The sequence below is a fragment of the Schistocerca cancellata genome, chromosome 2 (assembly GCF_023864275.1).
Source record: "Schistocerca cancellata isolate TAMUIC-IGC-003103 chromosome 2, iqSchCanc2.1, whole genome shotgun sequence".
Classification (NCBI taxonomy): Eukaryota; Metazoa; Arthropoda; class Insecta; order Orthoptera; family Acrididae; genus Schistocerca; species Schistocerca cancellata.
The window spans coordinates 248,415,115-248,443,087 of NC_064627.1; the positions used below are offsets into that span (position 1 = coordinate 248,415,115).

A 27,973-nucleotide genomic window follows, 5' to 3' on the forward strand; every position below is an offset into this window, starting at 1 on the left:
GTATTCACAGTAACACTGTTTTAAAAGAGTAGTGACCAAGGTGTTTCCGCACTATTAAAGCGTATATGGGGTCTCACAAAGTTGTGAATGTTGAACCTTACATGACTAAATAGAAACAAGAGTTACAGTAACAGAAATACACGTAGTGGATAGTTCACAGAGATTGCATTCCTGAACAGCACAACACTTTCTGATGTTTTGATAGCGTTGCGCGTCTTTTAAAAGACTGAGACATGGACTTTTCTTTTCCACCTGAGAATTACTGTAATGGATAAAAGTTCGATTGACAGTTATAGTGCTAAGAATCGGTGCAAGAGCGGCCAAGCATCGTACAAAGGAACTTATCTGCTGAAATGCGAGCTATTTACAACAAATGTTGCGTATGGTTTGAAAAGAAGAGAGATTTTATGGAAAATGAATCTACTACTTTTCGCATTATATCCCAGCGTGAAGCCGCAGAGAAACATTCTTTCATTGATTCTCGTACATAAGAAAACTACTGTGACCGCGAATATTGGATGTTATTAGTTCCTGCACAAGCGAAATTCACCTACGCTGTTGCATATTGGGTCACACTTTTATTTTATTCTCAGAGGTTTCAGCGGGCGGAGGTAATTTGATTACTCATGTTTGGTCATCGTCAGGTAGTTGTAGCGATAAAAGGCGTTACACCACGCTACATATTAATTCGAAGTCACCAGGCGCAGCGTCTGTCCATTTCGCTGTTTCATGGTGATAACGGTTATCTTATCAGTGACTTTTTAGAGTTGTGCAGTTATATAAACACAGGAGAATCCTTCTGCGTACAGTATTCCAGAGGACTCCTTACATTAGCTCACACGTAAGTTCAGCTGCTTTGCAGCCTAAACAATTTTTTAACTATAACAAATAGTATACGTCACGTGCTAAAATTTAAAATTTTCGCAATTTGACTTTTATCTGACAGTGTTCAACGACTAGCGTAAGGCTCATAAGATAACATGCGAATGAAGTTCAATTACTTCCCTGGCAAAGTACGATAAACCGCGTCTTCCAACAGTGCTACGACCCTTAATCACTACGCAGTCAGTTCAGGTCACGAAGGTAACAGAAATTTTTGCATTTGGTTGTCGAGGTAAAGTGAGAGAGAGGAGATTAATTGGTGACATATTCGACTAAATCTTCGACCTCTCTGCAGTGTCTTATGAAGCACAGTCGTGTGGTATTGAAGTAATCTGTCCGGCGGGGGCTTAAATCTAGTTGACCATCTTGGTACAACTCCAGAGTAATAAACTGTCGGAGAGCAGCGCGTTCCACTCCCTTCTTATAATAGCGACATCAGTCGTGAAAACACTACATTGAGGTGGTGACCATTAAAAAGACATTTACAAAGTCCATACATCTGTAAAGGCTTGATCCTACGGTAACAGGTCAAGGGAAGGCAACAACGAACCATCTAAACTATGATCTTATCAGAACGTTTCCATGTTTTCCGTGTATTCCCTACGCTCAATGTCTAAAGTAGGCATGAGAAAAAGTTTTATACTCTCTAGACGTATTCTACCTATGAGTAATTTCAGAAGCCATAGTGATAGTGAATAATACACTGATAGAAACAGGGACTGATCTTGTAGAATTTCTTGCTACGCCTGAAACATATGCTGTGTCAGTTCGTGGCAATTGCTGGCTGGAGGGTGATAGGATGCATACTTCTCCCCATGTCATCCCAGATTTGTTCTGTGGATGAAAAATCGGAGGACTGGATAGGCAAGTGAAGCATCCGTACAGTTTTCAAGTGTTTGTAATGTGAAGTGAAGCGTGGGATCTTGCACTGCCCTGCTGGAATATACCACTTGGTACACACGTCATGAATGACACGGCAACAGGGTTATCATTATTGTCACAGAGGGTAGAATATTGTACCTGAAGGATAGTGTACCTAGGAACAAATTATGTTTCCTGGTTGATGTTTCAGTCTAATGATCGAATTTAGAATTACATGAAGGAAAGCGCACTAGAGACCGCCAACAGAAGTTCCCGGCACTTTCTACTGCTTATAACCACCGCCTCCTTACGAAAACTTCATGCAAGCACTGTTAGTATCACAAATATTGCATTTACTATTTAATCTATCAAGAGAAGGTGTTATATTAGCACTTACCTTCATTCGACTTCACCGTCTAGGAAATAATAACAGATAAGTCTTAATCGGTCATTTCATTGTAAAAGACCCAACACCTAGTTGATATTTAACACTTCCGAATTTCTTCTCGAACTCATTGATTACACGAAACTACAATATTTATCCTCCTGAAGAGCCATTTTTGTCAAACTTTTTCAATACGAAAGACGTAAAACGTTTCGTCGGGACACTCTGCCCGCAAACTAAGTCCAAATATCATCTGCTGCCATCCATCTGTTCATCAGGGCGAGTCGACACAATCCTACGATCTTCTCGTGTAGTCCTGGATGCACCCGTGCCTACCGTTCTTGCCATAGCGCTTTCGGGGACAGTTTTGTCAGCATTTGTTCTGCAGTCACAGCACTACAGGCAACTGTATGTGCGATTTATCGGTGCGGTGTTTTCAAGTGCCACGACCTTACTCAAAGTGCGAAAGCTGACAATGAGTTGTAGGTGCGCGTAATCGGGGCATGCTTTCTGAAGTTCACCACTGAAGACCTTCAGCAACATTAGACCCCCGTAATAGACATCATGTACTCACACCATTCTTTATCAGTAAGAATGGCTTTTTCTGTAAAACAAATACTGAAAATAAACTTGTTTGAGGATCAAACTGCGATCAACATACCCCGTCGAAATACTGAAGTACCAGTTTCTTTTTCCGTTCGGTCAAAGTGTTCATGGTGTAACACTTTCCCTGGCCGTCAGGAAACTTAGCCGTAAGTTTTAAAAATCGTACCAGAGGCGAGTACTTGTCATTTCAGAAATCTTTGAAAGTTATGCACCAACGTTGTGATTATATTAACAGTGAAGAGTAACAATCTCCGATGACAAGTAAAACTGGATGATCGATAGAGATAATTGATAGAAAAATAATTTATGAATTCTAAAACGACAGTAATTTAATTAGATCTGACATTGGCATCGATGGTCCGTCAGAAACGATGTCTTCTCTACATTTATTCTCGATTTTCGTAACATTTGCAATTAGTTGCACTTATATGTAATGAGTAGCACGTACGGAAAATTTTTTCTGGCAAAACTCAAAAGTAGTGAAATGGGTTTCGTAACTCTAAAGAGAAATTAGAAGCTCAGAATAAAAATCATCTCACTGTAGATTCGTCAAATACACATGCATATGTACTAAAGTATTGTTTAAGTTTTGCTTCCAGTTGCACGAATTGATAAATACCTGTTGTTAATACCCTGGTAATAACATCTAATTACCCAGAAGTATAAAGCGGACTGCGCATCTATTAATATTTAAGAGTTGGAGAATATGATGAGAGAAAAGGATGTGGAATAATGCGAAACGAGTCATGTTGATGGAACAATTCAAGCTCTTCCTGAAGTGATGTCTAAGGATACCACGGAAAGCTTGAACCAGGAAGGCCGCCGAATATAAACATCGTATCTGAACCAATGCCTCATTCGAAAGAGAGATCCTGTCCAAAATATCAGATATGTTCACATCCGATGATTAAGAATATTCTCTAAAATATTTATTGCCCCACGTGGGACGGTTTATTTTAGGCAGTAGCACACATTTCGGTCCTCTTACTGACTATCCATTTAGATCATTTAGTACACTTCTACGTCACAAGAACTTTATAAGTTGCTGTATTTAAATGTTTTTCGTTATCTTCATTTACCTATTTATATCTGGAGTTAGTTTAATTGAAGATGACTAATGAAGTAAGCAAATTTTCGTGACACGTCATGTTACATCACCAGGCTGCCTCCTTATCTGTGTGCAAGAAACACCGATACAGACATTATTTATTCGAGGTATCTCATACTTGGCGTCCAAACTGTTATGATTCTCGAACATAGTGTCAATATGTTTTAAATAAACTGTTTAATTTCACTTGCATTTATTTACTATGGAAAGTGTCAGGAAAAAGATAGTGAGTAGAGGTAACGATGCGATAATATTTTAATGGGCAAAACCCATAAGTTTTCAAGTTAATCAGTTACATAGCAAAAGTTCTTATACGCAACGTTGTTAAATTTATTTATGAGTATTCTTGCTATGTTAATTAAATAGGGAAAAACTCTCAAACAGATTAACCGAAAGTGTCCATTGGAATGAAGAAACGAGGGTGAATTATTTATAACAGTGGCTAATGGATAATTGTGATCGGCCTGAAAAGGAAGATGATGCAACGAGCCAAATTAAGTTATAGTTTTAACAAAAACACATACATGACTTTTAAACACTAATATGAAACACTTATCCCTTCTCATTACGAACCAATAACGAATAATGTCGACACAAGTATAAAATTGAAATGGTAATATAATGACTCGTCACATATCCACCATTGCAATCCAGGATACACTGAAATACAATAAGGACTGACTCGGCAAGGGCAAAAACTGCCGTAACATTTATTCATAAAAGTATACTGGATTTGGTACAGTGTGTTATTATAAACAGCTATCGTTGTTGCAACCAGAATTTCGGCAACCTTTGCAGTGGCTCCCTCCTAGTGGCCGAAACGTTCACCAGTAATAATTTTTTTATAATACAACACGGTACCATACCGAGAATTTTATGTCAACTGATTCTGGCCTTCGAAGTTTAAAAATTTAAATTTATTCGTATTTTCGTTTCCTATCCACCTCAGTTTTTTTGCAAAAAATGTACCTCGTCTTTAATTATTTCAATTACGGCCACTTTGAGGGTCTTCCCGTGGTGACGGCGATGCTCTCAACCCCTACTATGAAGTACGACCTCTGAGTTGTAGTGTACGGCTATCACTATAACTAACTTCACATGATTTGTCAGAATACGAAAGTAGTTAACCGTTCCGGATTCCTGTTTGTAATGTTTACAAATCGTCACATATTATAAAAATATGTGTGTGTGTGTGTGTGTGTGTATGTGTGTATTTTTCGTATGTCTTCCTACACCACTGGACTGATTTCAACCAGTCTTGGTACACATATACCTTACTGTCGGACGAAGATTACTTTGGTGGATGAGAACTACTTACCTATCAAAGGGGTGGGGGTGAGTGTGAGAAAGACGCGTGAATTCCCAGATTTCATGTGAGAATCGGAGCACTTAACGACTTTTAACAAACATTAGGTATAATTTGAAACCTTTCTGAAATTTTTTCCCGTTGGCAACCCCTACGAAACTATGAAAGAAAAATGTTTATCACTTACTATTTTTCTTCTGTCACGCAGTGAAAGTACGGCAAAAGGCAAAACGTTATAATTTATTATTTCTTTACTGTTCATTGCTCTCGCGACAAATTTTGCAGATAGTATGCACATTTACTACTGAATGTAACTGCAAAATTATATTATTCGACACACAGTTCAGGAGATATGGCGTTATAAACAGTGAGATGCTTAAACTGCCTCATAGTGCATGAATTAAGTCATGGCTTTATTGCTAGTAACTCCATTCCCAACACGTTTTTCAGGTAGTATTCACATACGCCGCTGAATGATCCTACAAAATTATACCACTGTGCGACACATAATTCAGCAGTAACGACATCATTAACATTAAGCACATGGCTAGTCGCTGCTTGTTACGGGCGCGGACGCACACCTATAAACAAATACCTAGGCAATGCCGCGTTTCTACGTTAGTTGTCTCCATTTTACGGTCGTGAATATGTCATACATTTGTTTCACATATTAAAAGTTACATATATTGAATAAACGTGACAGTCAAGAGCCTCCGTCTTCGTCTACATCTACATCTACATTTATACTCCGCAAGCCACCCACCGGTGTGTGGCGGAGGGCACTTTACGTGCCACTGTCATTACCTCCCTTTCCTGTTCCAGTCGCGTATGGTTCGCGGGAAGAACGACTGTCTGAAAGCCTCTGTGCGCGCTCTAATCTCTCTAATTTTACATTCCTGATCTCCTCGTGAGGTATAAGTAGGGGGAAGCAATATATTCGATACGTCATCCAGAAACGCACCCTCTCGAAACCTGTCGAGCGCCTCTCTTGCAGAGTCTGCCACTTGAGTTTGTTAAACATCTCCGTAACGCTATCACGGTTACCAAATAACCCTGTGACGAAACGCGCCGCTCTTTTTTGGGTACTTTCACTGCTCTTCGTGGGTTCAACATCAGATTTAAAATGATATTATGGTGTATGTTCCAATTGTTATTGCATCAATGTTCTGAATGACGCCCGTGTTCCTCTCCATGGGAATTCATTACCTTGGCACAACATGAGAACGAAAAGTAATATCAAATACGTCATCTCTTTGGGCCTGTAAAATCATGTTATGAATGACGCTTGTCTTCCTCTCCATTGGGACAAGTTCATAACTTTGATACGGCGTGAGAACGAAAATAGCGCGCGAACATTTAAAGCCACATCGCCCTACATAAAGACAGTCTCGTCCGACGGCACGGCTCTCGATGATATTTGTTGGCTGATAATACTGACGACTTGTCGCTAAATATAATGTGAACTCTGTGACTGCGGCAGATAAGGCATGTCATCCTGCACGAGAACAGGCCACTCTTGGTCCTCAGCATGGTACGTCAGTTATTGTAGTTATGGAAACGTTTCTCCCCGTGGCAATGGCCGTTCGGTACTCACGTGGCTAATCGCCTTGAATAAATATCTCCTTCGCGACGACGTCCGCGCATTATCCAGCGGTGTAGTAACTTAGGATGGCTCGTAATTACAGTTGCACTGGACTGGCACTCGCGCGGACGACGATTCAAACCAGTGTCCTGCCATCCTGATTTAGATTTTAAGTGATTTCCCTAACTCTTTTATGTAAATACCGGGATGGTTTCTTCGAAAGTGCATGAGCGTTGTCCTTCTCCGGCCTTGCCTAATCCTAGCTTGTGCTCCGTCGCTAATGACCTCGATGTCTAATGGACATTAAACACTAATCTCTGCCTCGTCCTCCTGCTCTAGTCAAGTCGAGGACCATCTGCTTTAGAGTGAATAAAATCGAAACAGGAAACCGTGGTTATAAATCATTCTCTGCGGATAATGGAAGGATTAACACGCACATGGCGACAGCTCTCTGTACCTCTGATGGGCGCCTGATGCCAGAGTTACGCGTCGATCATCCGGTATATACAGTCTCTGCGCCACTGAAGCGAGGAGTCTTATCCACTAGTGTTCTGTTGGCCTCAGATCACAAACCGTCTCTAATGCTTACAATTGATCTGCATGAAGCCGCTCATTTGCATTCTGTTGTTTAGTGTTAGTGTTCAAGGGCGTACCCAGGATCTGAACTGGAAGGGGGGAGGGGCAGGTCATTCATACTAGTCTCAGGAAACAAGGACTCGAGACAACATACAGCACTTCTTATTCAATAAAACAGTAAACTAGTGAAAAACTGCTTTCAATAAACATTTTAAATATAAGAATGTATTTGTTTAAAAATACAACTTTTTAATTCTGTAATAATCTTCTAGGATTGGCCGACGGTAACGTGCCGAAGACGAAAAAACTACTCCTGGATCTGCGCGAACGATTTCAAATATCTTCTGGGGGGGGGGGGGGGGGGGGCAGCTGCCGCCGCTGCCCCTCGCTGGGTACGCCCATGCTAGTGTTGACTGAAATACGCTGTTTGATATTCTGAGCCGGCAGCTGTGGCCGAGCGGTTCTAGGCGCTTCAGTCCGGAACCGCGCTGCTGCTACGGTCACAGGTTCGAATCGTGCCTCGGGAATGGATGTGGTTCAAATGGCTCTGAACACTATGGGACTCAACATCTTAGGTCATAAGTCCCCTAGAACTTAGAACTACTTAAACCTAACTAACCTAAGGACATCACACACACCCATGCCCGAAGCAGGATTCGAACCTGCGAACGTAGCAGTCCCGCGGTTCCGGACTGCAGCGCCAGAACCGCTAGACCACCGCGGCCGGCAGGGCATGGATGTGTTTGATGTACTTAGGTTAGTTAGGTTTAAGTAGTTCTAAGTCTGATGACCTCCTGTGTTAAGTCCCATAGCGTTTAGAGCCATTTGAACCATTTTTGATATTCTCAAGTACCACAGGAATAAAATTCATGGCTCCCAAGGGCACATGAACAAGACCTGTTAATGAGAATGGGATGCTGTTGATGAGAAAGAAGTAAGATGGTGTTGTGGTCTATCCTCAATGTTATTTACTGTAAACGTTGAGCAAACGGTAAATAAGAAGAAAAAGAAATTTGAGAGGTAATTAACGTTCAGGGAGGAGCAATAAAAACGTAAAGATTTGCCAGTCACACTGTATTTCTCTCAAAGAAGACTAAGGGTTTGGAAGATATGTTGAACGGAATACCCAGGACACTGTCCATGTCTCTAGGACAGATATTACTCTGATAAGCCAAAACATTATGACCACTGTCCACGGCGACGTTGGATGCCGATTAATGGTTTTGCGGGCACGTGACGCGGCAACAAATGTATCTAAGAGAGGCAGACATGGACGGGGGATCATGGTAGCGAAGACATGGGGAGCAAATGGGGGAATCCATTGACATAAGCGACTTTAACAAAGTGCAGATAGTTATTACGCAGAGCCTGTGAACGAGTATCTCGAGAACGACGTAGCTGATGGAATGTTCACTTGCTACTGTCGTGAGCATCTACGGAAAAAGGTAGATGGACAGTTAAACTACCGCTAGATGTTGGACGTCGACGACTCTTCACAGAGGGTTCAGAGGCTGTCTGTTATTTAAAGTAGAATAGATTGTGATCTGCGGCAACTCTGTCGAAAGAGCACAATGGTGGTGCACGAATTGTTCATCGTACATTGTTGAACATGGAACTCCGCAGCAGATCACCCTAGGTGTTCAACTGTTGACCCAACGACATCGTCAATTACGATTGCAGTGGGCACGGGATCATCGGGATTCGACACTCGATCAATGTAAACGTGTCGGCTCTTCGCGTGAATCACATTTTTGCTGCACTAGGTGCATCGTCGTCCCGACAGACGTCGTCTTCGAGGTGAACGGCGGCTCGGCACGTGCAACGCGCCACAGAGGCAGGCTGGTGGAAGCAATATTGTGGTATGGGAGACATTTACCTGCCCTTGAATGGGATCTGTGGCAGTAATGGAAAACACGCTGACAGCTGCGAAGCACCTCCATCCCTTTATGCTTGACTTCTACCCCGATAGCGATGTTATGTTTCAGCAGTGTAATCGTCCGTGACTCGGATCCAAAACCTTGCTTCAGTGGTTTGAGGATAAGTATAGTGGACTGACGTTGATGTATCGGCGACCAAATTAGCCTGCTGTAAATCCTACAGAACCCATTTGGGTTGCTATCGGTCGCCAACACCGCGAAGCAAATCAGAGACCTGCTATTTACACGAATTACATGACCTGTGCGTAGACATCTGATGCCACATACCTCCATAAACATGTCATAAACTTCAGGATCCCGGATACGCAGAATCAGTTCTGGTTTTCGTTCCAAAGACGGACAAACAAGCTATTAAGCAGGTGGTCATAATATTTTGGTTCATCCACGTATAGAGCGAGGTGGGGAAGTGGTTAGGACACTGCACTCGCATTCGGGTGGACGAAGGTACAATCTCGCGTCCGGCCATCCTCATTTAGGTTTTCCGTGATTTCCCTAAATCGCTTCAGGCAAATGCTGGGATGGTTCCTTTTGTGGCGGGGTTCGTATCGACAAACACTTCGCTGTAGAAACGGCTTACGAAGTCACCGCCACACTTTTAATAGCGGGCCGACCGGTCCGCTGGAACAGTGAACAGAAAGATGAAAACCCAAACACTCTGATTAAATAAAAGTCGATACTTATCTTTATTAACGAAGATACAGAAACACAGTAGTGAACTCCGTGTCTAGAGAAATCTGTCTAGTTCGAGTCGGAGCGGCTAGGTCAGCGTCGGCTGACGACAAACAACAACTCTGCTGCGATGAACACACAACTGACTAGCAAGTACACAAATCGGTGGCGAGTATACAACTGAGCGGCGAATACAGAACTGTGCTAGCGCTCATGACTCCAGCGCTTAAGAAGCCAGAAGCCAGCGGTGGCGCGCGCAGACTTGCGGCGATTTCCTGTATCGCTGGCGCTGCTTATGCGGACTGCGTCCGGACTTTGATGCTGCCAACCTGTTGGCAGCGGGCTCGGTTGGCATTACTGGCTAGGATATAACAGTTCCTTTGAAAGGGCACGGTCGACTTCCTTCCCTAACCCGATGAGACCGATGACCTCGTTGTTTGGTCTATTTCACCCACAAACCAACCAACCAATCATCCGTCTATATGATAAACATTAGCAAAAGTATCTAAAGTGTAGTAGACGTAGTCATCTAAAATCAGGTGACGTGGAGGATGTTATATTACAAAATAAGACATTAATTTCAACATACGAGTTTTGCTATTTGGACAGGGACGTAACTGACGACAGACGAAGTACAGGTGAGGGAACTGCTGTATGCAACAGTAAGAAGTGTTTCTGAAAATCAGAAGTACTGTATCTTGACATCTGATATAAATTTAACTATCGAGATATTTACTGTAGAGTAAGCTAATATGGAAGCGAAATGTAGGGGAAGAATAAGAGGTCTCAAGGAAATAAAAGATTAGGAAATGTGATCGAATAACAAATGAAAAGGTACTTAATTGAATATGAGGGCGAAGGAATTTGGTAATGAAGGCGGGCGTGGAGAGGGATAAAATTATTCAGTGAAACAGGCTTGACTGCAATAAGATAGTTTTGAAGGATCAGAATGCAGTAGTTACAGACCTACAGAAGTAAAGTGGTTGGTTGGTTGGTTGGTTTGGGGAAGGAGACCAGACAGCGTGGTCATCGGTCACATCGGATTTGGGAAGGATTGGGAAGGAAGTCGGCCGTGCCCTTTCAGAGGAACCATCCCGGCATTTGCCTGGAGTGATTTAGGAAAATCACGGAAAACCTAAATCAGGATGGCCGGACGCGGGATTGAACCGTCGTCCTCCCGAATGCGAAAGTAAAGTGGTGTGCTTGGGCTAGGCTAGAGTGGAAAGCTGCATCAAACCAGTCGTTGGACTGAAAACAACCATTGTTTGGAATAGTTTTACTGTAGCAACAATTTAATCAGCATTTTATAATTAACCTTTTGTTCATATTGGTCCTTTGTGAGTAACCATTGCTGTTTGTAAGTAATTTTTTGTCATACCGTTACAACAAAGCTGTAGCCGGGGACTCTGTTACCTTAATGCATAAACAGATCCTGTCATGGTGATTTGGTTTAATTTTTTCAGGATAATCCTGCGAGGCACCATGCCGACCATCACGGTATATGGCAACGACCTGAGCCCACCGGCGCGAGCAGCGAGGATGGTAGCCGAGGCGGTGGGAGTGGACGTAGACCTCAAGAGGACCTATCCCTTGAGAGGGGAGTGCAAGAAACCCGAATATCTCAAGGTAACTCACTTGGCGGAGGGTAGAAGAACCATTAGTTGGAACTGCCAGTTACAGTGGCTGGCAGCGACAGCTAGCAGATGGGTACTGTTGTCAGACAAAGTGATGGGCCGGTGATCGCTGGTGCTGCTCGCCAGTCAGCCGTCGTGACGTCAGCGGTTGGCTCTCGCAACTGAAGCTACCAGCCTGGCATTAAGACTGTCGGCTATGGTAAACACTGTGCGCGCCATATCTTATTTCATTTAAACCGTCGAAGATCAGTTTTGAAGACTATGACTATGAGCGACTGGCAATGTACGTTTATAGTCGTCCTGTTGTGAATGACCACAAGGATAACGATTTCAGAAACTGCTTGCAAATATCTATGGCAAAGTATGGAATTCACTACTACAGTTAGTTCTAGTTCACATTACCATAATTTACTCTTCCTCTTCTTCAAACAAGAAGGCTAGAATCGTATTGGTAACACAACCTCTCTCCCCAGCCTCACCACCAGTGAACGCACGTAAGGCTTCTAACAGAGGGAGTGCCAGTAATTAATAATCCATCCTTATAATTACTGATTCTAGACACTTTCCTAACGAGCTCTTAACTTTACTTCGAGTTCCCTTTAATTTTTGTTGCAAATCAACACTTTAACAAACTTCTCCACACAAATGGAGACAATTCACAGTTTCTTTCCTCACTTATTTATCAGTATCGTTGTTTTTGTCTGAATACGACTTCGGCATATTTATTTAATACTTTTGGATTTGCATGCTCGCATTCTATCTCATTTGATTCTTATGCCCTCATTTGTATTGTTTTATAATTTGTTTCTGTTTTGATGCTGTGTGTGTGTGCATGCGCGCGCGCGCGCGTGGTATTCTTTGACCAGTCTCTTGCTCACCTAAAGAGGACCCAATCTGAACGCTTAACTTTGTCTTGTGCTCCAAGTATTTTTCTACAGACTAGTATGAAGTACTTAATAGTGTGCTTAAAATAGCCAACCCAGCAATCCAGGACAACAACTGTGACAAACAGATGGGACGAGGAATTTTGATGCATTTTTAGATATGTAAATCTGGGAATGTTGGGATTCTTTGTTTCAGACCAACGGTTAATCTTTGTTGGACGTGATTAAGAAATAATGTAACTGCCTGTGTTCGGTGCGCATTGAAATGCCACCGTGTTTGAGGTTTTAAGATGAGATTAATTAAGAAAGCCCAGTGAAGATTTTTGATTGGATGAAGTACTTCCTCAAGAGTGAGAAAAATTTATGTAGAGCCTCTGTCACAATGAGCTCTATGGCTATGGAGAAAGCAGACCAGAAGTCTTTGAACTATTCTTAATTTCAGGATTGTATCTGATATATATACAGGAACAATTCATTTTTCATATTTTTCTATTAATTCATTCTTTAACATTTTTATGCAATGACACGTATTGGGTTCAACTCGGGCAACCACCCACGCTGTATGTTTACGTGGGAAAATTCATGTGATGAAGCTAATCTAGATAAGTAAAATCGTGTGAAGCTTTTAATTTTGTACTCCGTCGGCAAAATAGTGGTGAGTACATTAGCCACATACCCGGCGGTTCCTAAATGATCGCATTACACTGGGAAAAGCGCAGGGTTGCTCTGGATATTAAATTTAACTTTGTCAGGAAAAATACAGTGTCTGAAATACTGAGCGTGAGGAGCAGTCTCATCAATATGATATTTACATGAGATCCTTAGCAAATAAAGTAAATACATTCAGATGAATTTTTGTGGAATGAATACGTCTTCCTACGAGATCTGCGTGCAAGATACTGAAGAATAGTTTTCTTGCTAGCAGTCGATTACAGTGAGATCGTTTCGCTGCATTTGTATGAACGCTGAGAGATTGTGTTGGAAGTAGTAGGTTAATAGAACACGTATTGTACGGAGGACAACACAAAACAATCCCCAATTATGCGCTGTTGGCATTGATATTACGAGACCATAGCATAAAGATCAGTTAAAGTTGAATGTTAATGAAGAATTACGCCCCCATGGTACTAGTAAACAATGCACGAAATAGACGGTCTTAGGGATGTGCGAACTGTGGGAATAATAAATGAAAATCGGTGAGGTAAGACCGTGTTGCTTGTCAGTTAGTCAGTACCCATTTTCATCCCGGCATGCAATCGCCTGTTCCTCGGTCATACATAAGCGGTGGCGGTGACATGAAAACTGTAGTGTTATGAAACTCCAGAGTCAAAATTTAGCCCTGTGATTTGATTAGAAATGAGTCAGTACAGCAGTGACGTCATCATAGGATGTAGAGAGTTTCAGAGAGAGCATTAGGGAACGATTGAAAAGAACGGGGGAAAGAAATACAGTAAAATATGAATGGGTAGCTTTGAGAGATGAAATTGTAAAGGATGCAGAGTATGAAGTAGGTAAAAAGACAAGGGCTAGTAGAAATCCTTGGGTAACAGAAGAAATTCTGAATGTAAATGATGAAAGGAGAAAATATAAAAATGCAGTAAATGAAGTAGACAAAATGGAATTCAAACGTCTCAAAACTGAGATCGACAGGAAGTGCAAAATGGCTGAACAGCAACGGCTAGAGGACGAATGTAAGGATGTAGAGGCATATATCACTACGGGTAAGATAGATACTGCCTACAGGAAAGTTAAACAGACTTTTGGACAAAAGAGAACCACCTGTATGAATATCAAGAACTCTGATGGAGAGCCAGTTCTAAGCAAAGAAGGGAAAGCAGAAAGGTGGAAGGAGTATATAGATGGCTATAAAAGGGCGATGCATTTGAGGACGATATTATGGAAATGGAAGAGGACGTAGATGAAGATGAAATGGGAGATATGATACTGTGTGAAGAATTTTACAGAGCACTGAAAGACCTAAGGTGAAACAATGCCCCAGGAGTAGACAACATTCCGTAAGAGCTACTGATAACCTTGGGAGAGCCAGCCCTGACAAAACTCTACCATCTGGTGAGCAAGATGTATGAGACAGGCCCTCAGATTTCAAGAAGAATATAAAAATTCCAATTCCAAAGAAAGCAGCTGTTGACAGGTGTGAAAATTACGAAACTATGAGTTTAATAAGTTACGGCTGCAAAATATTAACAGTAATGGGAGGATCAGGTTGGATTCCGTAGAAAAGTTGGAACACGTGAGGCAATACTGGCTCTACGACGTATCATAGAAGATACACTAAGGAAAGACAAACCTACGTTTCTAGCATTTCTAGACTTAGAGAATGCTATTGACACTGTTGACTGGAATACTCTCCTTCAAATTCTGAAAGTGTCAGGAATCAAATACAGGGAGCGAAAGGCTATCTACAAATTGTACAGAAACCAGATGGCAGTTATGTGAGTCGAGGGTTATGGAAGGGAAGCAGTGGTTGGGAAGGGAGTGAGACAGCGTTGTAGCCTATCCCCGATGTTATTCAATCTGAATATTGAGCAAGCAGCAAAGGAAACAAAAGCAAAATTTAGAGTAGAAATTAAACTCCAGGGAGAAGAAATTAAAACTTTGAGGTTTTGCCGATGATATTGTAATTCTGTCAGGGACAGCAAAGAGCAGTTTAACGGAATGGACATGTATCTTGAAAGGAGGATATAAGATGAACGTCATCAAGAGCAAAACGAGGATAATGGAATGTAGTCTAATTAAATCAGGTGATGATGAGGGAATTATATTACAAAAGAGACACTTAAAGTTGTCGATGACTTTTGCTGTTTGGGGAGCAAAGTAATTGATGATGGTCGAAGTAGAGAGGATCTGAAATGTAGACTGGCAATGGGAAGGAAAGCGTTTTTGAAGAAGAGAAATTTGTTAACATCGAGTGTAGATTTAAGTCTCAGGAGATATTTTCTGAATGTATCTGTATGGAGTGTAGCCATGTATGGAAGTGAATCATGGACGGTAACTAGAAGCTTTTGAAAAGTGGTGTTACAGAAGAATGCTGAAGATTAGATGAGTTGATCACGTATCTAATGCGGAGGTACTGAAGAGAACTGGGAAGAAGTGTAATCTGTGGAACAACTTGACCCAGAAGAACGGATCGGTTGGTAGGACATGTTCTAAGGCATCAAGGGATCACCAATTTAGTATTGGAGGGCAGAGTGGAGGTAAAAATTGTGGAGGGTAAAAATCGTGGAGGGAGGCCAAGAGACGAATACACTAAGCAGATTCAGAAGGGTGTAAGTTGCAGTAGTTACTTGGAGATAAGGAAGCTTGCGCAGCATAGAGTAGCATGGGGGCTGCATCAAACCAGTCACTGGACTGAAGTCCACAACACACGTAGACAGCTAGTAAAGCTACGTCGTCAAACTGTCGTCTGCATTTGTTAACATCTTAATTTTTACATAACAGGCTACCTAAGTTTACTCTGTTCAATAAACTATAATGAAAGAACAACAACGCAGAATCTTCTCAGAGAAGATCATACATCAACAACATCCTCTGCAGATGCGGACGAAACGTTAGGTTTTAATGAGAAATCCATTCGACCACAGTGTAATACTCCGGAGTATTTTATTAAGTGTAATCATCAACTATATTCACATATATAAAGTGCTTAGACAAAATAATGTGAAAGTCAGTTTCAACACCGTGCACAGAACTTCAAGGGCTACACTTGTGACTGAGTTACTGTTTAACGCATAATATGAATTTGGCCTATAAGTGCCAGATTCTTTAATATTGGACTGCTATTTTATGTTTAGGTGTTTTGTGATAGGGTTCGTATTTTGTGAAATTACTGTCACGTAGGCTGTGTTTCGAGAAGAATTTAAAATTTGCCTTAGTATGCATCACTTTTCTGTCCGGGAAAAGCAATCTTAAATTATTCTTACTACGAAAACTAATTTAATTTTTGGGATACGTGAAACCAAATACATGGAAGTGAAAGTGTTTGTGTGGAAACCACTTAATTACAGCAATCAGCGACAATCACAACATTTGTCAAGCCATAGGAACCGACGATCGGGTCGATGCACCAACCCCACAGGTCTAAACGAAGACGATGTGCTTCGTGCAGGACAAAGAAAAGCTACTCTTAAGTGAAGCTGCATAAAATAATGAAGTACTTTATCAGTAAATATAATCAAACAACAAACTTCACAGTGACGTAAAATCGCATACGCAGTTTTTAAACTCATAAAAAGTAAGAGCTGGAATATGAATTCCTACCAACTACAGGGTCTAAAGTGATAGAAAACCACAATTATTTTGGATATTCTAAAGCTCATAAATTTCTAGGAACTATGGTCACAACGCAATAGCTTGCTGCGAGCAGCAAAGAGTTAACTTTACAATAAACATGCATTTCCATAACTATGTGGTTTTTTGTTCTTCGTTCTTTTTTTTTCAGTCACCAATCTTCTGACTGGTTTGATTCAGCCGCCATGAATGCCTCTTATGCCTCAACCTCCTCATCTCAGAGTAGCACTTGCAACCTACTACCTCTATTATTTACTGATGCATTGCAGTAGAAGTCTTCCTCTACAGCTTTGGCCCCTAGAGCTCCCTATAGAAATATGGAACTCATTCCCTGATGTCTTAGTAGATCTCCTACCATCCTGTCCTTTCTTCTTGTCAATGTTTTCCACATATTTCCTTCAGATTCTGCGCAGGAGCTCCTCATTTCTTACTTTATCAGTCCACCTAATTTTCATCATTCGTCTGTAGCACCATATCTCAAATGCTTCGATTCTCTTCTGTTCTTGTTTACCCACTGTCCATGTTTTACTCCTGTACAATGCTGTGCTCCAAACATATGTTCTCAGAAATTTCTCCCTGAAATTAAGGTCTATGTTTGATACTGGTAGAGCTCTCTTGGCAAGGAACGCCCCCTTTGCAAGTGCTAGTGTGCTTTTTATGACCTCCTTGCTACGTCTGTCATTGGTTATTTTGCTGCCTAGGTAGTAGAATTCCTTAATTTAATCTACTTCCCGACCATCAATTCTGATGTTATGTTTCTCGCTGTTCTCATTTCTGCTACTTCTTATTACTTACGTCTTTCTTCGATTTACTCTCAGTCCATAATCTATACTCATTAGACTGTTCTTCTATTCAGCAGATCATGCAATTGTTCTTCACTTTCAATCAAGATAGCAATATCATCGGATCGTATCATTGATATCCTTTCACCTTGAATTTTGATACCACTCCTGAAACGTTCTTCTACTTCCGTCATGCTTCTTCGATGTACAGACTGAAGAGTAGGGACGGAAGACAGCATCCCTGTCTTACACTCTTTTTTCCCTCTTGGCTCTTATACATAATATATGTTACATTCTCTCCCTATAACTTACCCCTATATTTCCTAGAATTTCGAACATCTTGCACAATTTTACGTCGTGGGACGCTTTTTGCCGGTCGACAAATCCTGTGCGGTACTATATCTGACAGATGTAAGAAGCTTAGACAAGTTGGAAGACTTTACCCTCCAGTGAGCCTCTAATTAACTATCTCTCACACATAGCACTTTTAGTTGACATTTAGTTCTTCTTTACGGTTCAGCCTCAGTTATTCTGTCGGGGAGCCAAACGTGTCAGTCTTCCTCATTTTGACATGCGGTTGACATCTGAGGCATAAGAATTTCAGTCTTTCACATACGCCTTGTTACTGGTAAATATATTTTAAAGTAACTTAGACATATGAAATCGATACGCAAAAATCAGTGATGAGTAATTGCCTAATATGCTGCGGTTTAAAGAATTGACATTCCTCTTCGATGTGATCTAACCAGACTGTGCTGATACCAAGTTTGTGATAATACTACAACTGTGCAATTTCTGTTCCATTCTAGTAATTTCTGTTATTTCTACTTTCTGGAGCTAAATACTCATTCTCATGTTTTTTTCATTTACAGATGAACCCAATGCACCAGATTCCAACCATTGATGATGGAGGATACTTTTTGTCTGACAGGTACGTGTACTAAAATGTTATTCATTCCATACTGGATTCATTACAAAGTCTAACTGGTTGTTGTTTGTACTTTGTGTTGAATGCACTTGTAACTTGGGAAACGAATTTAGAAGTTGATTAGGGATGAGCTGACGTGCACTAATGCTAGTGCTTGATATGGTTAAATGCTCCAGTCAGCTTTAATGAAAGTACTTAGTGTGAGAAATATTTTGTAATTTACTTGTGATATGAACAGCAGTTATTTCGTCTTAATCGGCCTATTTACTAGGACGACTGATTTTTAATACTTATATTTAATACTTTAATAACAACACTAAGTGACATAATTAAAGGATCACCTTTTCGAAACCCCGTAACTGTATCCGGCTGCGGCACGTAAGTCTGAAATTTGGGTCAAAGGACCCTACAACCTTCCTTTGTAATGGTGCAAAAGCGTGGCGACTTGCAGCCTCAATCTCGGGCTCTGCGACGCTTCACACAGCGAGGTGTCGAAACATGCGAAGGAAAAGCCAGAGCTCTGAAGTTCATATGCGTTTGCAAGGTGGGTTCACGATGTCACACTGGCATCAAATTTCACCACAATTATGCCTAACACCCTGCGGATGTGTCACACGATGGGAAAGCCATCACGCCACCTTTAACCACATTTCACTCCATACGTTGACGTCTGTGCAATGTAGACCAGTACTGTGACACGCCTCATTGAAATCACCGGTTTTTTCCTTTCGAGTGGCCGAGGGAAACACTTCAGACACACCGCCACTCGGAATCGGCAAGGAAAGGCCTTGGGAGAGTGACATACACTTTGCGGTCGGAAACGACAGATTGCATTGGATGAGCAGCAGGACGACGTTCTGGACAACCTTGGTACTGTTGACACCTCCCGGCCGATTCAAGCCTTCTCCAAAGACATCGTGGACCAACAACCCCACTGGACGTGGTCACACCCTTTTACAGTGCAGTGCGAACGCAAGTTCTACTCTGGCATACAGGACGGAACCACCAATGACCGTTCAAGTCCATTCAACGAAATATGGACGTGCTGTAAAGGGTTTTTGTGCTTTTACAGCCCTCCCGTTTAGCGCGCTCATGAGGTGTGATCAGAGCGGTGCGACATTGGCTGTTGCTTGAATAAAAGTCAGAGGGTCCTAAGTCCCCGCTGTTCGGCAGTACCCTCAGTGCCAACTACCTGCCTTTGTTGAACACATAAATATATATAAAGTGTCTCTGCCGAAGCCCTAAGCGCTTGTAGACAGGTAATCCCTTTGATGCACCTCCGATTCCAGACGGTCTACTAGCAGACTCTTTGAAAACTGTTGCAATTATGTCAAGATAGAAAGCAATTCTACCTGCAGTTAGTGTATGTGTTGAGTATCATTGGCACCGTACACGTGGGAATCATTTTCCAAAAATATATTATCCCTTATCCACTTATTACATAAGACTTACCTTCTTAACAATGACGGTAAAAGTTGTGGGGTCTTCATTACATTCAACTTATAATCTGTCTTACTTACTATAGTTCAAACTGATTTAGTTCTCGTACACTCTACAGTGTTGTTGAAAACATGAAACATTTCCAGAACAGCTACTATTCATCCTATTTTTAATAATTTATATTTCCTTTAGCCAACGAATTTATTCATCACACACTGCACAATGTTCAGACCGTTGAGGTAGATCTGTATTTGGTAATTTTTTTAAAGTAATTTACTCCCACAGTAAATAATGTGTTTACATCAACCACAGGAACATAATTTCACTCAGCAGACAGTGAGTACAGAGTAAAGAGTAACTATCCTTAGTAAAAATTATTTTCAAGTTCCATGGTACAGCCTAAATATTTTTATGCAAAAATAATACGGAAGACGACAAAATCAGCTTTTGGCTGGAAATTTATTTAGAATGTACCTTTGATTTTCATTGATGTATCATAGATATGTGTGGTATAGCCTTCATTGGGATTTAAAAGCAAACTTAAATGTTCTCTAAAGCAGTGCAATTTCCAGGGAAAATCATTCCTTACATCTTTGGTTATTATTATCTATAAACGTCAAGCATCAGATGAAAAAAAGAGTTTCTCTTAGAAATTCTAAAATGATTCCGGTTGCGCGAAAGAACGTTTATTATGCTAATTTATAATATTTCAGATTTATTTTATCAGAAGGATTTGATTACAGTTTATTTCATGTTTCAGTCATGCAATAGTGACCTATATAGTGGACAAATATGCAAAGAATGATAGCCTGTACCCGAAGGACATCCTGAAACGCTCTATAGTTCATGAGAGGCTGTTTTTCGACGTCGCATTGTATACCAAAGTTTTAAACTTTGTCGTAAGTATTTGTGCCTCATTGTACAAGCAAGACAATTACTTTTGCAAATAAATGAAAAACAGACTTAACTAAATATCATAATTTGAGATGTAGTGATTTGGTAATGTGGGGTGTCCTCTATATTTACTTATTGAAATAGTTTGGAGACTGTTGTAAAGTAAACATTGTTGAAAAATCGGCGTATGGAAACAAAGATAGTCACTTATCTTCAGTTGAACTTGCAGTGCACAGTTAAAATGTGTTCAAGTAAGGGTATTACAAGTGAAATGGATTTTAAGTACTTTTATTGCTGTTGCTTAATGAGATATTACTAAGAAGCAAATAGGCTAAATCACTAACGATACTGATGGAAATTATTAAGAAGAAACGAGGCTAGTTGAGATAAATGTGAAGAAAATAGGAAACGGAGTATCTGCACCTAGAACTGACTTTTTGACGTTATAGGCAGCTTGAGCGAAATGATGGAGATTTAGTTTGCTTTAAGTACACACAGAAAATTGTTTGTAGTACATGGAATGTTACAGGTGTAAAATTTAAGTTTCAATGACAATTTAGTCGGTGGGAATGGCTTGCTTGAAACCGAGATGATGGAAACGGCGAAAGATATACAGGTAATCCAGTTATGCAGTTTGAATTTCACAGGACAGTTAAATGTTTAAGTTCAAATAATGCTGCTCACGTTGCTGCGATAATACGTGTGTGTTACTAGATGCTGAATAAATATGCTTTCAAAAATAGGGGAAACAATCTTTTGGGAAGTCTTTTGGGAACAGTCTTTTGGGAAGACTTCACGTTATTTCATACGGAAAGACCCTGATGAACACGGTATTATTTGTGAGTAAAGTCAGTTACCTCATAGCAATCGACAGTGTTGCATAAACCAGCCCCTGAACCGTTTTCATTAAAACGAAGTAAAAATGCTCCATTGACTACGGTAACCGAGTGATAAGGACTTAGAGGAACGATTCATGGTTCAAAAATAGCACAAAGTTACATATTAGTAGACTGCCAGTAACATATTATACCTATAAACTTGAAATTATATATTTTATCAATCGAAATTGCTGAGGGAAGCCAGTTTTCCAGTGAAAACCATAGCTACCTTCAAGTTCCACGTACTAAAAATGCTGAAAACATTATGGGCAGAAGCTTATCTGCATACCAGTATGAGTACTAAGACCTGCAGTCTCTTATACCAAAGTCTTACTGGCCTCACAGACATCTAGAGATGTTTACGAACAATAAAAAAAAGCCGTAGAAATCATACAGACTGTTGAAGTTCACACAACTGCAGGAAGAGGTGGCATGGAGGCATCAGCTCTGTGACTCACCATGACCTGTCCTTCATAAAACATGGATGGAACATTCTATTAACAAATTATTCTCGAACGAAAACAAATGAATAATCAAAAACGTCACACCGCCAAATCAGCAAGTGTATCCGTGAAATGACGCATCTGGTCCCTGCGGAAAGTAGTGACAGTCACTATATTTCTGGTACCGTAAACTGTTTTCGTGAGTGTCCTTCAGAATGGGGGAAATTCCGCTACTCTAAACATTACCTACAATTTTAGTTTCCCAATCTCTTATGCCTAAATCATTTCCCGTCAGTGCCGAGATCATTCCGTCGAGATCTCGAACGGCGATTGCTTCTATGACTTCGCGTCGCAGAGATGTTAGACTCAAACATACTGGATTTTACTCGCCGTTTCTCCCATTTATCTTTCGACCAATGATAATATCGGAACATTGCTGCTCATTGGAAGCCCTATTCAGTATCAAGCAGACGTCATGTACATCGTTGCAAAGGTTAGAAGAAAATAATCTGAGAATAGTTCAATTAGCAACTTGCCACAACCGTAATATTGACTGTTTAACATATCGTTTAGCCTCATCAGATACTATAGTTACGTAAATTTTTAATGAAGATATCACGTGACTCTCTCTAATCCTGATATGATGTTTCCCGCAGGTAGCCCCTCTGCTTTTCAAAAAGGAGCCGAGTGGCGAATCGAGGGACAGTCTGATAGACGGTCTGGAGACGGCGGAGCGGTTCTTGACCACCAGCAAATTTATTGCCGGGGACAGCTTAACCATTGCTGACTACTGCTGCTACTGCAGCATTACATTTGTTGACGTAAGTACATTTTGTACGCTACTAGAGTGCCACTGTCTTAAACTTAGGAATTACAGTACGTTACAATTGTGGGGAGGCAGTATAGTTTGCTTTTTACATCTTGCAGCTGTTCCGTTATGAGCTCTCGTGTACTTTTACTTTTTCATAATAGTCAGAGCATTCAAAGAACTTGTAATATATTTCTATTTATTTATTTTCTTTTGCATCTTCTTCTCATCCTTTATAATTGTGTCCTGTCTGAGACATGCAGTGCGTTTCTGACGGGGAAGTTGCATAATAAATGATGTAGATACCTACGGTAAGGTTTCACATTCAGCTCTTAACCACGTCAGCTCGACATTCTCATTTGTCTTCCTCAACTTCTTTGCGTAGTTAAAAGATTTACCTTCATTTTATGTTTTATCACGTATCTATAACAATGTTATTTATTCAGCAGTATTAATTATTAACCGCAAAAGCTTTTCAGTTCCTGTATTTTCATGTTACGCCTTAGTTGTTCAGGTTGTTTCGGTAAACGCAAAGTGATTTACACGATGCGAATATTTTATTGGACTAAAAAACGTATTTTATATTGTTTTGTCAGCACGAGAACGTGTGTGACTATTAATTTAAGGTGTAAACATTTGTTATTTCAGTACAGAACTATATTCTCGACAGTCAGAAACATGGCTTTTATGTTACAGTGTTAGTTTACTAAGTTTCATTGATTCTACGGAGCCGTGAAATTCAGTGTAGCGAAGAATGCAAGAGGTTCATCTAGTTTATACAACAAATTCTGGGAGTGTATGTTTTCTGTACTTTCTTACAAATAATTACGACTAACGTAATGTTTTTTGCTACATGTTCACGTCTTTCTGAGTTCCGATAGATCGTTTTACTATTTATGGTTTCCATATTCACCACTTGAATGTGTAGAAAGCATTCATGGAAACTAAAATGAACGTATTGGACTTTATAGGCGTAGCTGCTGACTGCAAATAGATATACTGGAAGGAGCGGCTGACCAAATATTATCAGCAAGAGATATTACACACCAAGCGAGGTGGCGCTGTGGTTAGCACACTGGCCTCGCAGTCGAGAGGAAGACGGTTGATGCATGCATGCAAGCATGCATGTCCCAAGCAATAGGCACTCCAGCCACTACAGCCGTTATGAAGTACATCAAATGAATTCGCAATTGCGAATAAGGACAACATTCACCTGTAGACTGGAATGACGACAATTAAGAATTGTGCCAGACTGGGACTCGAACCCGGATCTCCCGCTTATCGCGAGCGGTCGCCTTACCATTTGGCTATCCGAGCACGACTTACTGCCACACATAAACTTGCATATGGCGCAACCATGCGTCTGCGATCTGTCCTCGTACATCCATTGTGTACATTCCCGTACAATCAGACGCTGTACCTGAAAGTCACTTGCCCGGTATCGGCAGATCAATACGATATTATGCGCTACACAAGCAGATGTTGAAATAACAACTGTAATTTTTTCAGATTAATCTAAAAAGTCTTGCAGAAAACGGCGTCAGCGGTGCCCACGTTTGTAGATGATCTCGTTCGTACGGCACAGAGTTTTCGCTTCTGTCGCTTTCTCACTAGCCTAACTCAGAAGCACTGACTCAATACATTTGATAATTCTGGCGCGTACCACTTCAGCATTTTGTTTTTATTCAGCAGTTCGTAAGTAACCTATGTTTACGGGGAGAAGCACGAAAATGATGGAGAAGCGCAATTGGGATGCGGAAAGTTAATCCGGAAACGATTGAAACAACGCTTATTGTTGGTTGATGATTGGAAAAGGTACCAACACTTTGGAGAGTATGCAAACCTAGTAATATGGAGTGCGAGTGGAGTGGATGAAGATGAGTAAGACAAAGTGCGTTTAGTAGCTTTTTTTGTACGTGATACGAGGATTACAGTGTGCTATCAAATGTGGCACAGTAGGCACGAATCACTGATATGTTTCTTTAGTAATGCCATAACAGAAGCCACAGGTATAAAAGAAAATTTCAGTGGAAACAAGTTTAGACGTAGACTACATTAAACTACTTGATTTTTTCTAGACTTTAAATAACTATGAGTAAAGAGGTTATCAGTCAGTGTTGATGTATACTGTTTATTGGCTAAAGCGGTTGCGACAGTTATGTCCTTCTCATAGCCTCTAGTACGAGGCCTGAATGAATGGACGTTACTGCTATATACTGACGCAACCTTAGGCTAAGAAGTAATAGGGGCTTTTGAGGAGGACGTAATTCTTGAAACTAATTTACTCAATAGGCAACATACACTATGTGATCAAAAGTGTCCGGACATCCCCAAAACATACGTTTTTCATATTAAGTTCATTGTGCTGCCACCTACTGCCAGGTAGTACATATCAGCGACCTCAGTTGTCATCGCACATCGTGAGAGAGCAGGATGGGGTGCTCCGCGGAACTCACGGACCGTGGTCTGGTAATTGGGTGTCACTTGTGTCTTACGTCTGTACGCGAGATTTCCACACTCCTCAACATGTCTTTCCAATGTGATAGTGAAGTGGAAACGTGAAGGGGCACGTACAGCACAAAAGCGTATCGACCGACCTCGTCTGTTGACTGACAGAGACCGCCGACAGTTGAAGAGGTTCGTAATGTGTAATAGGTAGACATCTATCCACACCACTCACCATTACACAGGAATTCCAAACTGCTTCAGGATCCACTGCAAGTACTATGACATTTAGGTGGGCGGTGAGAAAAACTGGATTTCATGGTGGAGCGGCTGCTCATAAGCTACACATCACGCTGGTAAATGCCAAACGACGCCTCGCTTGATGTAAGGAGCGTAAACGCTGGACGACTGAACAGCGGGAAAATGTTGTGTGAAGCGACGAATTACGGTACACAATATGGTGGTCCGATGTCAGGGTGTGTGTACGGCGAATGCCCGGTGGACGTCATCTGCCAGCGTGTTTAGTGCCACAGTAAAATTCGGAAGCGGTGTTATGGTGTGGTCGTGTTTTTCATGGAGGTGGCTTGCACCCCTTGTTGTTTTGCGTGACACTATCACAGCAAAGGCCTACACTGATGTTTTAAGCACCTTCTTGCTTCCCACTGTTGAAGAGCAATTAGGGGATGACGGTTGCATCTTTCAACCGATCAAGCACCTGTTCATAATGCACGGCCTGTGGTGGAGTGGTTACACGACATAACATCCCTGTAATGCACTGGCCTGCACAGAGGCCTGACCTGAAGCCTGTAGTACACCTTTGGGATGTTTTGGAACGCCGACTTCGTGCGATGCCTCACGGACCGACATTGATATCTCCCGTCAGTGCAGCACTCCGTGAAGAATGGGCTGCCATTCCCCAAGAAACCTTCAAGTACCTGATTAACCATATGCCTGCGAGAGTGGAAGCTGTCATCAAGGCTAAGGGAGGTCCAACACCATATTGAATTCCAGCAGTACCAATGGAGGGCGCGACGAACTTGTAAGTCATTTTCAGACAGATGTCCGGATACTTTTGATCACATTAGTGTAGGTGAGCACTGACTGATAACCTATGAATTCAAATTCTTTATGGTCCTCGAAGAACATGTCAAATGCGAAAAATTTAAATAGCTATGAGGGAAATATCATTCCCAGTTCTTATAAAAATGATCAGTAAACCCAATCTCTTCCTGCATTTCAAGACTGAATAACAGCCAATAAGTACTCGCCAAGTTACAAGTGAATTTGGAGGTGAGAGTAGCACTATCCGTAAGTTACTGCTTGAACAGGAGAGCTATAACTACATGAACCCAGAGTTTGTTTCAGACTTCGTGTTATGTTTAGTCGAACATTACTACAGCTGTTCGTGAAGCAAAATCAGTTTTAAATTTGGATACTTTCTTCTGATTAAGCCTGTTTCATTAGTGATACTTCAGTCATGTATGGACTCGCTTAAATACCCATATCAAATTTGTGCGAAGAGGGCTACAAAATTTCCAGTGAACATGTCAGAGGGTGTGGTATATAACTACTCAGTGAAGCATAATACTCTTCTACCCCAAATCACTGTATTGCGGGATGAATATACTATGTGAGTTATTAAAATGTCTTATCTAGTTGTTCGGCGACGCTTAGAGCCTTCAGAATTCTGCACGTGATGCTTCAGATTCCTCGCTTAAAGTGCAGAATGCAGTTCTTATTTAACGCGATTGCTTCTTTACTTTTAACATCGTGAAACATTCTTCTTACCACACCCTGCTACTTAAAAAAAATGGCACCATGGACATTCAGTAATTTTTCGGGCTTGTACACTTTTCTTGTGGCATCTGCAGAGTGAGCTCTTCATTTTATTCGCTGATCTTCAAACTCCCCATCAATTCTCAAACTTAACACGGAAACACAGACTTAATTCTCTTGTTGTTGCTTTGACGCTGGGGATTTAATGAGCCTGTAGAAGATCTACATTTTTGGTTTCTTTTCTTTTTCAGGTTCCACAAAAGGGTAGAATAGACCTCACAAAGTACAAAAATATCCAGAGGTGGATGGACCTACTCCATAAGACTAGTCCCTTGTTTAAGAAGTACGACGAGATCGCTGAGAATTCTCTGAAAGTATTTTTGCAGGATGGGAAGTATTAAATATCCATTTGTTTTTCTTAATGAGTAAACACTGCACCTGTGGAAATACTGTGTTGTTGTGCTAAAAGTGTGAGCAATACTGTAACTAAAGAGGAGACCAAAATAAAATAGTAAATATCTTGATATCTCCATTTGTAAAGAATGATTGTAAGTCTCCCAATTTTTCCTCTCATGATAGTGTGAGAATCATCTTTCGTGTTGGTACGGTCGAATTAGCAGCAGAATGGGCTGAGGAGTTTAAGTGACGGCGCTCAGTTTGTATGGGGAACCTTTTGAGAAGTCGCTGTGTAAGCGACTTGTGGTAACATGCAACGTCGTCGTGAGCTGATGCCGTTCGAACAGTGTATGACGGTCGGTGCCCGACGAATGGAAATTTCGATTTCGGCAATGGTGCAACAAATCGGCTTCGCACTTTCAACCGTGTCCATAGTGTATCGTTA

The 27,973-nt window shown here is 41.1% G+C and overlaps 1 protein-coding gene across 1 annotated transcript; it reads left to right on the forward strand.

Moving 5' to 3' along the window:
- The first annotated feature begins 725 nt into the window (after positions 1 to 725).
- On the forward strand, positions 726 to 27,658 carry LOC126161580 (glutathione S-transferase 1-like). Its single transcript, XM_049917525.1, has 6 exons — positions 726 to 841; positions 11,376 to 11,538; positions 18,393 to 18,451; positions 20,649 to 20,787; positions 22,760 to 22,924; positions 27,384 to 27,658. Exons 2-6 carry the CDS (start codon positions 11,395 to 11,397, stop codon positions 27,531 to 27,533), a joined length of 657 nt encoding a protein of 218 aa, XP_049773482.1. The 5' UTR covers positions 726 to 841; positions 11,376 to 11,394; the 3' UTR covers positions 27,534 to 27,658.
- Positions 27,659 to 27,973: the final 315 nt, after the last annotated feature.

What these genes read in the sequence shown, in the direction of transcription:
- LOC126161580 (XM_049917525.1), top strand. Translation starts at nt 11,395, where the DNA reads ATGCCGACCATCACGGTATATGGCAACGACCTGAGCCCACCGGCGCGA. An exon ending in AGAAACCCGAATATCTCAAG is followed by an intron (nt 11,539 to 18,392) that starts GTAACTCACTTG and finishes TTTCATTTACAG; the next exon opens with ATGAACCCAATGCACCAGAT. An exon ending in CCAAAGTTTTAAACTTTGTC is followed by an intron (nt 20,788 to 22,759) that starts GTAAGTATTTGT and finishes TGTTTCCCGCAG; the next exon opens with GTAGCCCCTCTGCTTTTCAA.